The sequence below is a fragment of the Sus scrofa genome, chromosome 6 (genome assembly GCF_054392235.1).
Source record: "Sus scrofa isolate SSC_HxYL_T2T_F1_AM1 chromosome 6, Sscrofa_HxYL_maternal_Yorkshire_Landrace_v2.0, whole genome shotgun sequence".
Taxonomy (NCBI): Eukaryota; Metazoa; Chordata; class Mammalia; order Artiodactyla; family Suidae; genus Sus; species Sus scrofa.
Genome location: NC_139388.1, coordinates 104,064,210 through 104,080,817, shown reverse-complemented (window position 1 = coordinate 104,080,817; position 16,608 = coordinate 104,064,210). Strand labels below are relative to the sequence as shown.

The window sequence follows — 16,608 nt, the reverse complement described above, 5'->3', positions numbered from 1 at the left end:
TAGTGTAATCCATAAAACTTCCAAGTATAGATACATAAATATATCATTTTTTAAATTTTGAGGATTTTGAGTTCAGAAAAGTTCAGGGGGGTTGTTTGTTTTTAGTTGGAGGGGGTGTCATATGTATTAACTTGTTCCTCTCTCCTTGCTATGATTTGGCTAACAGCAGGATAGCTAAAAATCAAGACAAAACCTGAGTGAAAACACATGCTAAATTCTTTCCAAAAGTATTATGGTATTCAGATGTAAACCTTAAAGAAAAAGAAAACAAAACCATTATTCTGATGTTATATTTTAAGATGAATTTTCTATGCAAAAATGCTTCACTCTTTTTAAGTATAGTCTTTTATTTCATTTACATTTGTACTGCAATGTTTATATGCTTTGCTGGAAGACCTTCAGGAAACTTTGAAGGATTTCTATTGTTCTGATACAATTTTTAACTGTATTCAGAAATGTGAGTGTTTCTTTTTTTATTCACTAGGCTCTTTGAGAAGTTTATCTAGACTGTTTTTCTGTTCACTGTTTTGTTCAAAGAAATGCCATTCTTTCTAGGCCACAATGCTACAGAATGAAAGTACACTGATAAAAGAACTGAGAAGAATGTCTGTTGAGATGTAAAGCTAGTTGAGATTCCTTTTAATTACTCATATTCAACACAGGAGAAAACAAATTATATAGTAAGACTACTCATATATGCCAATCTGCTATCATTTAGCTATGGATTTGGAAATAGAAACATAAATATGATATGCATTTGCTGCTCTGCATCTTATACAGAAAATCTCCTTTTTTCCACCTTAAACGGTCTTCATAATGCACATCGTGAGTGCATTAAGGCCCTTGAGAAGTTCCTAAGGAAAAGAAACCTGCTTAATTTTTTCAGCCCTACATTTTCTACATTTATTTGACCAAACTCATTTTTCAAGGAACCCTGGAGCCCTGTAAAACCTAGGTGGTAAATACTAGTTCATCAAATTCTAGAAGATCCCACTGCCTGTAACTGAAATGGGAGTTGATACACTGGATGTGTTTTCTTACCATCCCATGCACATCTTTGTACCAAAACAAGAGCCTGAGTTTATCAGCACCAGATGCTGTCTTCAAAGCATAGGAATTTAGCAAGATTCTTTTAGATAATGCATTTTTAGTGATTTTCTAAGCAAGTTTTTCTATAAAGGGCAGATGTCAAATATCTTAGGCTTCCCCAGCCAGACGGTCTCCATCACAGCCCCTCAGCCCTGCCTTTGCTTGCAAGGGGGGCCATCAGCCATGCATGAACGGTGAACACATGAGCCTGTACCAATAAAACTTTATTGACAAAAGCAGGCAGTGGGCCAGCTGACTTCTATTTTAAGGTGATTTGTAACACAATTTATTTTTTTCCTTGTAACTAAGAATAATAGTCACAGAAGATCACTTTACAAGACAGAACACAGAGATCTGATAGAAGCCCTTCCTGATACTTGCAATATCCAGGTATCAGGAAGTAGTTTTCCATTCGAGTTTTGAGCCTTACACTGTAGCTTATCCTCCTTTTAGCTGTGAATACATGGCTGCCTGATGTAGCTCTTTGCAAGTAACTTTTTGTTTATATCATTTACCTTTTTCCGTATTGGATAGATGCTCTGTTTTGATATAATTTTTCTCAGAGGTAAAGCAGATCAGGTTTTCCTGTAAGAAATGGGAAACCGCACAAGAGTGTTGGTTGAACTTGGTCTGTGACCAAGCAAGTGTTTTGTGCATAAACTTGAAATTGGTATCAACTTTGTCAGGAGTCTTAGAAAGGCCATTTTACTGTTTACATAGGAACGTGAAATTGTCTATGTCATACCAAGAAAATTATCTAATATCTTGAGAGGTCTCCATTCCCTAATGAAACTGTTAGTTTATTCACTCTCACTGAGTAAGACTAGAAAGTTTTCATAAGTAGCATGTGAAAGACAATGATCCCACTTTTAAACCCAGGGCTGCTGTTGGCTGGTTATAAGGAGTAGCACTGTTTGAACAGTACGGAGGGATATTTCAAAATATTATGCAGCAGCAGTTTCGGGTTTAATTGTCTGCAGATGGTAGATGATCTATTTTCCTTACTTGTTGCCACATTTCTAATAGCACCCAGGCTGTTCCATGTAAATTAGTAATCTTTCATGTAAGCCTGTCCTTAATTTTCCAATATTTTTTCTTTGCATCATTTTCCAGCTGTATCATGTTAGAACTGACATTTTAATTTTCTCCTTTTTTTCCACAATATCTGTGTGTCATAAATGTTAACCATTTAAATACAACTGCTGAGCCAGGCAGGAAAACCAAGAAGCTCAGCCTGGTCTGCTTCAAGAATCTTAATCATGTCTTTGGTCACATGTTAACCATGACGACTATAGCAAAGGCACTGATTAGTCTTTATTTTTTTTTTTAAACTGATGTTTTGAGATGCATTTTTCCCCACTCCCCAACAAAATAAAGTTCCTAAGTGGAAATATTCTGCATGAAATTTAGTTCAGAGAAATTTCTCTACATAAAAATGTTTTGTTTTTTTTTTTGTGAGAGGAGATAGTATTCCTCACAAAAGGTGATTTTAGTGAGAAGAGAAAATATTGTGACTTAAGCAGGAGAATTTTAAATAACCTAATACATTTTGAACGCCTCAAGTTTGGATCATCAGAATTAGCAATGATCTGTCTACATGCCACTCAGCAGCAGTTGAAAACACTCTTCAGTCTAGATCCTTATTTAGAACTAATGTTTTTGTTTTTGCTTTTTTTTCCCCCACTTTAGTTGATCTATCCAAAAATCTCAGCCAGAGCTTGCAACCGTGTCATAGTTAGACATCTAACTGCCTGCCGAGAGCCTGTTTAAGGGAAACGAATGCAGAAAATTCAACAGCTCGCTGTGGTTTTTTTCTTTTTCTTTTTCTTTTTCTTTTTTTTTTTTTTCCTTCTCTGTTTGTTGTTGTTGGAAGAGAGTTGAGATGATGTGCTGTGCTGATGGAGACTCTCCTTGCTAGCCTAGCTTCAGTCTGGCTTTTTCTTCCCTCATGCATGCTGACCTGGGAATCTTCCTTTGCCATAGCTGCGATAATCGTGACTCAGCTTACGACACCTCATAATCGCATCGCCCCTGCTGCAGGCGACGACCAGCTGACAGGTCAGACCTTCAAGTATAGATGAGTCATCTTGCCCATTTCCTGCTCATCTTTCTCAGCTTTGTTTCCCCTTGACATCCCCTCCTCCGCTTAAGGCTTGTTGGCAATGTCTCGGACTCTTGGTGCAGACCTGTGCCCGCGTTAAATTAAGTGGTGTGCTTGGCCTCTTCTGTGTGCACCTGTATATCCATGCATTCAACACAGCCCCACTGCATGACTTCATTGTCTGTCTGTCTGTCGGTATGTTCCTTTCTAGCCTAATGTTATACAGAATGAACTTTGCTGGGCTGGCAATGCCATCAAACAGGATTTCAGTCAACACACATAAAGATGTATTCCCAGTTTTCCAAATCAATCTGAAAAGGCTTTGCAACTTGGGGGTGAGAGAGGTTTATTCTCACTTTGTAGGGTCTACTTTGCACACACATTTAGCAATACAGAGTCTCTCGTCTGCCAGTGTCATTAAATGAAACCACCCCAAGCTGTTTGGGGTGACACTGTTCAAACAGCTTTTCGTGTACATACAAGGGGAGCAGAGCTGATTGCATCCCTTATAGATCCTTGTTTCAAAGCACACTGTTTATATAAAGCAGAAGCACATCTGCAAGTCAAATGCACTGAATAATTTAGGGACGTTTTTTAAAAATTGAATGGCTTAGAGCCGTGGAGTTGCACTGTGTGCATCTTTATACCAAGAGAAGTTAGCTTGTTCATGTACTGCCTCTAAAGGTATACGGACCAGTGTGCAGACTCATATAGGCAAGGAACACAGTATGTTACTGAAGATGAAAGGTGAGTGATTAGAGAATGGCCAAGACCAGCTTTTGTCCTGCAGTAGAAGCAAGACATGGCCGAGATTTCCAACACAGGCACATGGGCAGGACTCAAAGTCTGCTTTCAGAGGCACCATCAGGATGGTATTTTGTTGCATGTGTTAGAGGCATGATGCAAGCCAAGAAAGAAATACACAACTGCTTTCTATAGAATTGCCACCCCGCAATTGTTTTGTGACTCTGAAATTAAGGAATATACCCTGCCCTTCAAGGAAAAGAGTAAAGCTTAACTCATAGTAAGAATTCATGAATCTTTAAGTTGTTCTATGAGCTGATTATTTTGGAAAAGAAAGCAGCTGAGGCTTAGGAAAAATATAGACTGCTTTCTAGAAGGTAAAGAAATGGAGGCTAATTTTAATTCTTCCCCCAGTGGAACTCCACACATATTTTCAGTCCTCTGTTTCAGGACCTGAAAGCTATAAACTTATTGTTAACAGTTCTGCTTCCCTTGCTTTCAAGTTTCTTTTCAGCATGTTTCTTTTACTGGTGGACGTTCTGCTGATTGCACCCCGCCCCCTTAACCTGAACTTCTGAAGTGTCCATGCAGTGGCCCAGGTGCTTAGCAGGTGGTCTTTCTTACCTAAATCCTCCGCCCGCCCCCCTCCCCAAACCTCTACATTCAGGCCTGGCCCTTGGCACTCTCTGTCCACCTTGAAGGGAATCTGGGATCTTCAACAGTTCTGACCCCCCGTGAAGTCAGAGCTGGTGCCAGTCTTGACAGCAAACATTAAAAAATGAGTTGGCTCTGCTTTCATAAAATGAGGTCTCACGGGAAATAGAGTCAGGTAGCTTCTTTTGAGGCTTTCCCTCTAATCCAATACCTTCAAACTCAGCACGTTGTTTACTGGGAGTAAAGTAAGTGAAACCTCTGAGTATCATGTTCTCACTAAAACAAGCATGATTGAGCAGACACCTTATAAATCAGCATCCTCCCCAAGACTTTCTGATCCCATTACCTGGTGACTCTGGAGCTAGTCTGCGAAGTGTATGGCTGCCCTTCATTTACAGGCTGCAGGTGATGGCCACCCTTTACTTTGGTTTTTTAGGGATGAAAATGACGGAGTGTTAGGATAAGCCTCACAAACCAGTTAAAAAAAACCACTCTTGTCCATTTTTCAGTATTTACTGCTGCCGTTAATGATGGTCGATCTACTCAGATAAATTCAAACTCAAGTGATACTTCTTTATACTTTCCATTTGCATCAGCCATCCACTTTGATAGCAGCAACCCTGTCTTTTTTGGGTTGATTTATTCATGAGCTGTCCTGCAAGCTTGAGACATCATTCATTCAATCACTGTTTGATGCTTATCAAGCCCCTTCCATGTGCCAGGTCAAGGTGACTAACTCTTATAAGCAGGTTTACTTGGCACGCCCGCCCAGACTCTTGGCAGCAGACGTATTTGCACGAGTGACATCAAAACTTGCAAACGCACGTGCACTAAGGAATGAAGAATGACTGTCATGCTTGTCATTTCCCAGTTCAGAAGAGACTGAACTAATGGGGGAAAGGATGTGCATTTCAAAACGTGGAGAGCAGCGACTCGTGGATGGTGGCATTCAGGAAGGGATGTGAGGCTGCTTGACCAGCTTCTTCAGGGCATCGTCCTCAGGACACAGCTGTTCCCTCATGTCCAAGGGGCTCGGAAGAGCGTGGTTTGGTCCCAGAGGGAGTCTTTGTCAGCACGTCGGCCAAGCTCTCTTGAAACGACCCCCACAGAATGTCTGCATCTCCTTAATTAATGTGGCTCTTTCAGCAAACGGAGACTCTGTGATGTCCCATGTGACACACGAAAGTCACTGGACTAGGTATCCACCAAGGACAGTCTCACTGTGTCCTGGATGCTGGGCCAGAGGCCCCCTCCCCCACCCCCACCCCCAGAGGGTTCACTAACTCCCCAGGACAAGCAGCTGTGGGAGAGAAACATCCTGAGACCTTTCCGTTGAGAAAAGGAAACTAGGGTGGCTGAGACTCACTGAGGTCTGATGCTCCGTCAAGCCAGGGACACAGATTTGATCCAGGCCATGCCTGGAGCCCCGGCTCTCTTTGGACGTCACCCTTGCCCTCAGGCCTTCCTCCCCTCCTGGCCCCGCCAGGCCCCTTCTCTCCCACCAGACCTGCATCTTGGTTCTCACTGACACCCAGGCCCTGTTCCCGTCCTTCCAGATGTTGCCAGAGAAACATCAGAAACAGGCAGATTTGTTGTAAAGATTTATGCCTTGGCCCCACTACTTCAGGGAGTGTCTCTGCCTGGGCAGTGGTGGCAGCTGCCCTCAGACCCACCAGCTACTCCAGGAATGTGTTCTGCCTGAGAAGGTCTCCCCATCTCTCAGATGATCCAGCGACCCTCCTGAATTGGGGGTATTTTCTCTGTTTGACGTTTCAATCTGTCTAGAAATTACCACTGAGATGACTGAAAGTGTTCCGTGGAGAGGGGTCCAGCTTTTTTACAGAGACAACCAGTCAGGCTGCTCCCATTATTAAGTAAACAAGTATCTTCTCACAGAATTGAAAGGCCAGGCCGTTCTCATGTGCAGATGCCGCGAAGATCTTTGTCTCCGCCTACAGTGTTGTCATCATCTTTTGATGTTATTGGCTTTCATGATATTTCAAGATGGGACTAGAGTTCTCTCCTCTTTCTCTGTCAGTAATCCCTCAGAAGTAACCGCCCCCTGCCTCCTCCCCACCACCTACTTACCAGTCCTTGGAACAGCCTAGAAGCCCTAAAAGGAACTGCTTCTCTCACCTCTTGAACCCCCTCCTCCTTCTGCCGGGTTCCACGCCAGTGGCCCTGACCTTCCTGTTGTCCTTCAGACATATAGCCACGCCCCCACCTTCAAGCTCTTTCTCCAGGCGTTCTTGTCGTGGCTCAGTGGTTAACGAATCCGACTAGAAACCGTGAGGTTGAGGGTTCAATCCCTGGCTTTGCTCAGTGGGTTAAGTTGCCGTGAGCTGTGGTGTAGGTTGCAGACGTGGCTTGGATCTGGCATCGCTGTGGCTGTAGCATAGGCTGGCTGCTATAGCTCTGATTAGACCCCTAGCCTGGGAACCTCCAGATGCCGCGGGAGCGGCCCAAGAAATGTCAAAAAGACAAAAAGAAAAAAAAAAAATTTCTCCAGAGTCCCCCTTGCTTGGCAATATTCCCCACCCCCAGATCCCCACCTGGCTGACCCCTCACCCTGCAGCCTTTGCTCAGATGCCACCTTCTCAAGGAGGTCTGCTGGGACACGCAGCCGCTGTGATTCCCCTCCCCCTCCCACCCACGCAGTCTGTCCTTTTCCTGTTTCATAGCCTTACTACCTTCTGTGCTTCTTTGCTCTGTTTGCCCCTGTCTTTCTCCCCCTACCCCCAAAACAGAATTCCCCCAAGGGCAGGAATCTTTGTCTGCCAGGTTCTGATAAATCCTGAGCATGGAAAAGGTGCACTGCCCACAAGGCAGTCGAGTTCCCCAAAAACGCCACTGAAATTCTTATTCAATTGTATTAAAATTGGGCATCATCCTGACTCCTGGAAATAGCATAAATATCTCCATTGATTCAGATTTGTCATAAGACTTTTAATACACACGCGGAGGGTTTTTTTAAATACCACTTCTCTTAAGGCCACTTTTGTCTGACTTCCCCCCGCCAAAGTGTATTCCAGGTTCAGCCACATCTCACCACCCTGGCCAAGACCACTGCACAGGTATGCGACTGGTCCCCAACCTACTCCCACAGCTCCCTGTTCACTCATCTACCACGTCGCAGCCAGAATGGCTAATGAAATTGAAGTCTGGGCCCATCACTCCTCTTTTTAAAGCCCCCAAAGAACTTCCTACCCCACTTAGAATAAATCCCACACTTGTCATCAAAGCCCAGGGGCCAGGCACCATCCAGCTGCCTCGAAGGGTCCTCATCTCACATCCCTCTCCTCCCAGTGCTGATCTGTCTGTTCCTCCAAAAGGCCGCTCTGATCGTGCACCGCTCTCCCCCCTCCCCAGCCTTCCCATCACCAGCTCCTTCTCAGCACAAATGTTGTTCCCTGGGGAGGCCTCCCTAGACCGGGGTCCATCACTCTGCGTCTCTTAGAAGTTCCTGGCGACTCTGTGTCTCCCTCCTAGAACATGCTGGGGCTGGGGCTTTGTCTGTCTGTCTGGTTTTACCAGCAGGTGTTCAAAATGATTTACCGAGTGCACAGTTGATGATTTTCCTTGTTAAATTTAGTCCTGGGTATTTTATTACTTTCCTATTAAGGTAAATTTTGAACACAGTTTGAATGAGGGCAAGAATAGTCTGCCATTGGTTTATGTTGCCTGCTTTTGACTGATTTTATGTTAATTCAGTTATACTGTATCTCTTCTTTATATATATTTCTAATTTAGTCAACCTTTCTATTGCAAAGAAAACAGACCTGTGGGTTTTCAACCCGTTTATGAAAGCACATTTTAATCAGCCATTTCTTTGAGCAAGAGCCATAGAAAGGTTTCATTTTAATGAAATTGTTTCGAAGGGCGCCGCACTGCCTCACAGCCACCTTCTCTGTTTTATTCCCACTCCCAGATTGCATCTATCCCCTTCTCTGCCTCCACTTGCCAGACCCAGCTGGCAGGTTCTCCTTCTACTCTATGAGCTGTAAGCTGGGACGGGGCTTAAGGCAGAGAAGCAGTGTTGGTCCTTCTAATCTCTTGTCTGTAAGATGAAGACATCACTGAAAGCAGGTCTTAGCCTCACGCTTAGCTCCAAGCACAGGATACAGTGTGCAGATGCTAGGATTGTTCACTGCCCTTAGGCTCAGTCAGTGGTAGGAATAGCATGTGCAAAGGCCCCAGGGTGAGAAGTAGCTTGACTGAGAATGATGGATAGGAAAGAGCCATCGTGGCGAGGATGTGTGGGGAGCAGTCAGGGTGTATGGGCAGAAGAAGACCTTGTTTCATCAAGGACTTTGGTCTCAGGAGCTGGGAAGCACTGAGGTGTTTTCAAGAGGGGCAGACAGATGCCTGTCTGTGCTAGACACTCCAGTGGCACTAGGAACAGTGGAAGAGAGACGAAAGAGGGTGGCAGGCTGCAATCAAACTCTAAGAAATGGAAGATTGTCTGCCAGCTTGGAGAAAAGGAGCAACGTGAGTGGATATGAACAGAAGAGCTAAATGCCAGGAAGTTAACACAAAGTCCCTGCCCTGGGTTATTGACTCCCTGCAGTCAGCGTAGACGAGCCCATGATAGGAAACTTAAAGGACAAATTCAAACACATCACAGGAACACCATGATTGCCTCTGAGATGGGATGGTTTCATTCAACTCTTGCCCAAGATGGCAGCTTCATTCATTTGGAGCACCATTTCCTGGGGTACGTGTGTGAATCAAGACTGGTAAGGACATAAGGGATAGTAAAACTCAGCAATATTATTTGAATATAAGGGCACTGAGACGAAATCTCACCACCTTTAGCTGCAGGCACTTATATTTTGCCCTTTCAAGAGGTGAATCATTAGGCTCATAAAAGGTTGGGTTGGAGATAGACACTCTTCTCTACTCCAAAATATGTGTGGAAGTATTTTTATCTACTACTGCAGGGGCCATATTTTATATGTCTTTTAATCTCCCCAACCTGCTGTGCAGAGCTGGGCATTTGAAAGGCCTTTAGACACCAATATCATTGTCTGATAGAATGAATTCATTTGTAAAAGATAAAATTGTCTTAAAGGTGTGAACTCATTTCCACACCTCTTTTATAGGATGTATATGTATGACTGGGTCACTTTGCTGTGTAGCAGAAATTGGCGGAACATTGTAAATTCAGTATACTTTTAATTTAAAAAAAAATTTTTTTAAAGTAACATCCCCGCCACAGGGGAGCGCCTGGCTGTGACTGTGGGAAGTACACCTGGTCCAGGTGTTACATGGACTTCCGATGGCCTGCCTCCCATTAAGCACTTGAAAAAAGGCATACAGTTCAATTCTGATAGAAATAAGGCACAACGTCTCAGTCCCTGAGCCCTGAGCTGTAAGGCTGTGCTCTGCATTGCTCCGAGGGCATCCACTATCCATACCGTAGGAGTGAGGTCCCCTTGTTCGTCCTTCCCATCAAAGAGCTTCTCATCTCCTTGGAGACCTGGATGTGTGATTAGCTCTGTGCAAAGAGATGAGCATTCAAGGAAGTGTAACATGTGCTCTTTACTTATATTTACCATCTTGGTTGAGACCAACAGAAGCAGTTCAACATGTATCAACTTCAACAAGTGTACCAGTATCTTGAAGTCTCTGTGATGTGATAAATGCATAATGAAATGAGGTAATGTGTGTTCAGTTGTACTCTAAAAGGTACTATCTGCATGACTCCAGAGTCATACTCAGTCTCAGGATCTTCAGCTGGACCTTTTGAGATAATTTTGGGGTGAAAAAATTAAGCAAAGAAAAATACCTCCTTTAGGCTTCCTTATAAATAAAAAATGCTTCATTGAAACTGATAATCAATATATTGGAAATAGTGGCTGAATAGGAACAACCATTTTCCACCTTGTTAGGTGTTCTGGTCCTTTTTCAAATGCAGTATCATTTCATTATTGAGGATTAACTATCAAGAAGCCCCATCCTGGGCATTTCTTAGAAATCAGTGAACAACGTATCAGCACTATACATATGGCCCATGGAGGCCAGTATGGATAGTGAATGTGAAGAGAATTTAGTTGGCATTTCATTCCTCTTATATGGGTTGCTTAAGGATTCCAAAACTTCCTTTTCAGCCAGAAGAATGTAAAGTGAAGGGAAATTTTTATTCTTTCTGCAACACCAGCTGAATGCATTTTAATGGGCTGTAGTGTCACTGGTGATTTATTGCCCTTTTTTGTTCTTTTATGTGTTATATTTGTCATTTTGCTGTGGCAGTTTCATCTATAAAATGGTATAGTTACAAGAAAATGGTGAGAGGATACAGGACTGCCATGGGAGATTCTGTTCCTTTTTCCTTGTCATTTTGGGAAGGATATACTGACTCAAATGTCAAGCATTTGGTTTCAGAAATAATATATTTTAAAAGATATATATTGCACTGAAATGGTATTGTTTTCCATTTTACAACATAAACTTTAGAATTTCTATGTAAAAGATTTTCAATATAAGAGAGCAATTTAATTTTTCAGTGTTCTTTTGCCTTTTCTCATTCCATAAGCAGTGTGATAAAGGAAAATAAAACACTGTGTTAAACTGGCTTTTATTTGCTTAAGGCATAGGGCTTCCTGGTTTGAAATTTTATCTTTTAGGAAATCTATCTTTTAATTTTGTTATTAATCTAGTAAATTGTGCATATCCAAAAGGAATGCTGAAAGTAAATTTTTGAGCTTAAAATAAACCAAGATTTTGGGAAAAGATGCAAAATATTGAGAAAAAGACAATGCCTGCAGTTTAAAAAAGTAGAGATTTTGCATGGAAGATTTTATGTTAAAGAGTTAAATTCTGGAGTTCCCTTCGTGGTTCAGCAGTTAACGATCTTGGCTAGGATCCGTGAGGATGTGGCTTCCATCCCTGGCCTCGCTCAGTGGGTTAAGGATCCAGCGATGCCATGAGCTGTGGTGTAGGTCACAGACGTGGCTCAGATCCCATGTTGCTGTGGCTCTGGTGTAGGCTGGCATCTACAGCTCCAATTCAACCTCTAGCCTAGGAATTTCCTTATGCTGCAAGTGTGGCCCTAAAAAGCAGAAAGAAAAAAAAAAGTTAAATTTTTTTCTATAAGGAATATATTATATTGGTTTTATAGTAAAATTAAGTTAGTTCATACTTGATAGTAAACATGGAAAAGGCCTGGGTATTTTCAAAAATATTTATCAAAACTGAGTGATAATACCTGTTTTACTAGGGCTTTCTTTTTATCCCAATAGCTAGCATGAGACTAGACATATCGTAGCTATTCATTGACCACTGTTTATAGGTATCAGTTGTGATTCTTTGATTTTCATCCCTTTACATACTTTACAGAAATGTTACTAGAGTTTAGAACATAAAGCACCAAAGTAATCCCAACTTGCTTAATGTCTAAGAAGCAGCGAATTCCACTGAGAATTTGTAGGCAAAGGGCCATATCTTACCACGATGCTTTTTGGTTGACTTTGGGCCAACCAGAGTCAACCAATCTCATTGTAAATAAGTATCTTCAGAATATGGTAAAATGCTTAGTATTTGTGAGAACTGTATTTGAGTATTTATGGGTATGATCCAATATATTAAATATGAATGGAAAAGAATTAAGAATTTTCTCCATTACCTTAACATAGCAGGATGCTGAGGCAGCAGACTTCAAGGACAGATCTAGAATAAACAAAACTCTCTTTTGGAGAAAACAAAAATCTACTTGACCTTGTAAAAGAATCCAGGGAAAGCCTAGGACCAGGACAGAGGTTGAAAAAGCACAGTCCTTTCAGCACAAGTGCCTCATCTTATTTACCCTTTTGATGATACCAGCATCAAAACTCGTTCATCAATGGCTCCAGAGGGCTGACAGGGAGGCCCAAAGTCTTTAAAAAGATTGACTTCTAAAATTTTAGCATGTTAAAAGCTGCCCCCCCCACACACCCCCGCCAAGGCACACACACGCACATGCCTGATGCCTGACTACTTTCAGAATTGTCATTGTTTTAATGGAGAGGATCTTGGGTTTAGCTTTCAATGTCTGCTTTGTTCTCAAGCCATAGCTTTTCTTTTTTTTTTTTCCCCCTTAGGGCTGCACCTACAGCATATGGCAAATCCCAGGCTAGGGGTTGAATCAGAGCTGCAGCTTCCAGCCTACACCACAGCCACAGCCATGCCAGATCTGAGCCACATCTGCAACCTACACCTCAGCTTGCAGCAATGCTGGATCCTTAATCCACTGAGCAAGACCAGGGATCAAACCTGCATCCTCATGGATACTAGTCGGGTTTGTAACCTGCTGAGCCACAAGAGAAACTCCAAGCTGTGGCTTTTCTAGCTTAGGGATCATAACTTCTTAATCAAATAACCTGTCTTTCTCTCTGAAAGGTTACCCAAGGGGAAGGGGGAGGTGGCGCTCTCCTTCGTGGAACCCTCGTGTAGCCCTTGTGTGGCCTCGTCCCCATGTCGCATGCTTGTCAGACTGGAATCTGGGGCTTCCAGAAGGGAGTATTACTTTTGTGGTGATAAACCAGTTAAAACATTATTTGTGTTAAAAATCAATGTATCATGGAGTGAAAGGCGATACATACATGTTGTATTCAAAAAAAAAACTGAATAGACTTTAGTGAAATTTGAAGCCAGTGGGAGGCCACTCAGGATGAACCTCAGGTTCAGTCGCGGGCTTGTCCTTTCTGACCTGCCCCTACGGGGAAAAATGATGGAAAAGTGTAAGAGCCGGGACCTCCCTTTGACCAGCTCAGAGGGAACAGGGAGGGCCCTTGAGTTCAGACTCTGGATCATCTTCGGAACCACATGGCACACCTCCTAAGGCAATTTTCAAACATATCTGAGCCTAAGAGTCTCTGCACTGGATTTAACGGGGCAGATCACAGAGGAACCCTGGATCCCAGGGCACTCAACTCAGAAAGCATTTGCTTTAGATAAAAGGTAGCAAATTCAAGTCCAGCTTCTGGGGCACATCCCTTAAACTCCAATCCATGTCTGTGAAGCAGGGAGCATACTATTTCTTACCCTCCCAGTGGCCGTGGGAGAACTCACAGTAATGTCTGTAAAGGGCCTCTCACAAACCTGGCTCAGGGTCAAGGTGGTTGCTGGTAATTTCTTTTGTGGCTTTGTTGTTGTTGCTCCAAGAGAGGGTTGTTTTGTGGCTCTTCAGGCTTTCAAGAGAACAAGGTCATTCATCCAGGCCACTGTCTCTCCTGCGTTTGAATGCTGCCGCCCTTCAGAGAGGCTCAATATTAAACTTCCAGGCAAACTTTCCAGCCTTCTCGATGCTCTAGGGTGTTATTTACATGACCACCACGTGGTTTCTGTGGTCTCCAGGAGCAGTGGGGTGTGAGAGGAGTGTGATTATTTTATTATATGTCAAGACCTGTGATGAGACCCCCATGGGCAATATTTCCCAGTTACCTAGGATGCAAAAGCATCAGCAGGACCCAGGTGCTTCTCTTGCTACTGGCAACCATGGCAAGAATGCTACTGCTGAAAAAAGCTCTGGCATTTTCAAAGACAACTGCTGTATTTGAAGCAGTAATAGCCCAAAGCAGTGTATAACCTAGTCTGCCCTTCCCTGTAGCCCAGCGCACGGAATAAAACGCCAGGCTCCCTTTTGTTGTCCTGGCCATTTGGGCTTCCTCCCTTCCTCCCTGTCCTTGGTTTAAATGTGGACGCCTCTCTTTGTGACTGTCCCTCAGGAACATCAGTTCTCAAGGGAGCACGAGAGGATGTTTCTTTAATAGAACTCTATTAAGAGGGATGATGGATTATCTCATTGAGTAACTTTTTCAGACACTGGGTATGAAGTTGGAAAAATATAGAACGGTGTGCAAGGGAAGAAGCATGATAAGTTTTCTTCAACATGTTGTTTTCATTTAGAAGAGCGAGTAACTATCTCTGAGAAACAATCTATGAAAATCAGCCTGGCACCTGCCTTGGCGTTAATAAATGGCGTCCGCGCCGCACATCCATCAGGATCTCTGATGAGTTTTCCCATTTCCTCCAGTAAATATCCAAGCAATACATCACTTTAACCATGTAATTGATGTTCAGTGTAATATGTATAATGTACTTATTGGTATTGCTAATGATGCAATTATTAATTAGGGTTTATTATTAATTATAATAGTTACTCAAGTTAGACTTCTTGGTCAAATCACATAGTGGCGTACCAGTTTTTTCTGAGGTTTTTGCCCAGGTACTGTCCTTGTAGGTTTAATTTTGTTCCTTTTTACTCAAGATTATATGTAACTTCACAGTAAACATGATAAGAGACATGTGTGAGAGTACCAACATGTTGCATATGTCTTTGATTAATTTCTTTAGATATGGGCGTATATTTATATATAAATGTGCAGACACAGATATGCCCCCCCCCCACATCAGAGTGAGTTCCCTGTGTCTTTTAGCAAGTTTAAAAACTTAATAAAGGGAATTTTCAGATTTCTACCTTATTTCTCCTATGAGTAACAAGGAAGTTGGAAAACGCTTCTAAAACAGGGTTCTAGGAATGATATAACCACTTTTATTGAATAAACTATTGCTTTTGGAATGGGTGAGCAATGAGATTCTGCTGTGTAGCACTGAGAACTATGTCTAGTTACTTATGACGGAGCATGATAATGGGAGAAAAAAGAATGTATGCATGTATGTGTAACTGGGTCACCATGCTGTACAGTGAGGAAAAAAAAATTGTGTTGGGGAAATAACAATAAACAAAAAGTAGCCACAATAATTTTAATCATATTAGCATCACCTTAGAAGTGCTCCCTTTTTTCCTAAAAAGTCCCAGACCATTGTAATTACTCTCCAGCAGAAATTTTGACTAGTTTTAGGACTTCTAAAACAAATGCGACATATGATCATGAAAAATGGTCTATCACTACTTAATCATTACAAGTATTGAGTTCATAACACTTTACTCTTGACAGATACTCATTTCATGTCTTTCTGATGTGTACCCTGTTAACTTTCTCGTCATTGATGGATATATATTTCACTACTTTGGTGCTGAAAATATCACATTTTGCCACTAGTATTTATTTCCTTGCTCTTTCTTTCTAATAATCTCGTTTTATCATTGATGGAAGTTTGGTCAGTAAATTTACTGGCAAAGACTTGTCTGTCATCCACACACTGAGAGCAATGCTTCTGTGCCCTGATGGTCTCCGGCATGGTCCCTGGAGCCAGGCCTCAGAGATGGTCCTTCTTCCTCAGCCTGCTGCCTTGGTGACCACGGAAGGTCCCCCAAAGGCCGCCACAGACCCCATTGTTCTTAAGGACCCCTCACTAGATGCTGCAGACCCGTGGAGGAGAGACCACACAACAGGACATATCCTTATTCTTAGACTCTACTTTTCCTTCCTGTTCCTTTCTTTTTATACCCATCACCCTGTGTCTGAGAACTCGAAGGCAAAAGGAGAAAGAATAGGAAAGAGTACGAATGAGGAAGACCAAAAAATTAAAGTGAGAGTGATTGTGAGAGACATTTGATTCAGCACACACTTGACACATGACAAGATACCAGGCTGGGCATGCCAAAGGCCAAAAAGCAAAGCAGCTCTGTCCCGAGGAACTTGTGTTAGGAGGTGATACAAAAGACTTAGCAGCATAACTGAACTCAAGGTTGAAAACAATCAGGAAGGGTGGAAGAAGGTGATTCAGCCGTTCAGTAGGTGGGAGATTACTTTCAACAAAGCCACAGAACCAGTGTGGGGCTAGGTGGCCTTTGAAGGACAGACAGGATTTGAACCTAGGAAATGTGAGTGGGGGGGGTGGGGATGGTCCATAGAGCAGGAGCTGAGGAGCAGAGGCCCTGAGAATTGGGAAATGTCAGATGGGGGTGTAGGGGGAGGGGGAGGCTGAGTATCTCTGGTTGCAACACAGGTGGGTGCAGGGAGGTGGAAAGAGGAGAGGATAAAATTAGGAAAGGGGTTGGGGGCCTCATGGGAGCCCTGGCTGCTGTGTGCAGGAAGCCTTAGGAAGCCCTTGGCGTTTTTCTGATGTTTTGTACA

At 42.8% G+C, this 16,608-nt stretch overlaps 1 protein-coding gene across 20 annotated transcripts in view; it reads left to right on the top strand.

Moving 5' to 3' along the window:
• Positions 1 to 16,608, top strand: part of PTPRM (protein tyrosine phosphatase receptor type M) — a 749,885-nt gene that overhangs the window by 494,089 nt on the left and 239,188 nt on the right. For 6 of the 20 annotated variants that reach the window (XM_084964171.1, XM_084964172.1, XM_084964167.1 and 3 more), the window contains exon 14: positions 3,073 to 3,147. The exons of the other annotated variants lie outside the window; for them this stretch is intronic. In XM_084964171.1, the coding sequence (XP_084820297.1) occupies positions 3,073 to 3,147 (75 nt within the window). The remainder of the gene's footprint in view (positions 1 to 3,072; positions 3,148 to 16,608) is intronic. 20 annotated transcript variants of the gene reach the window in all.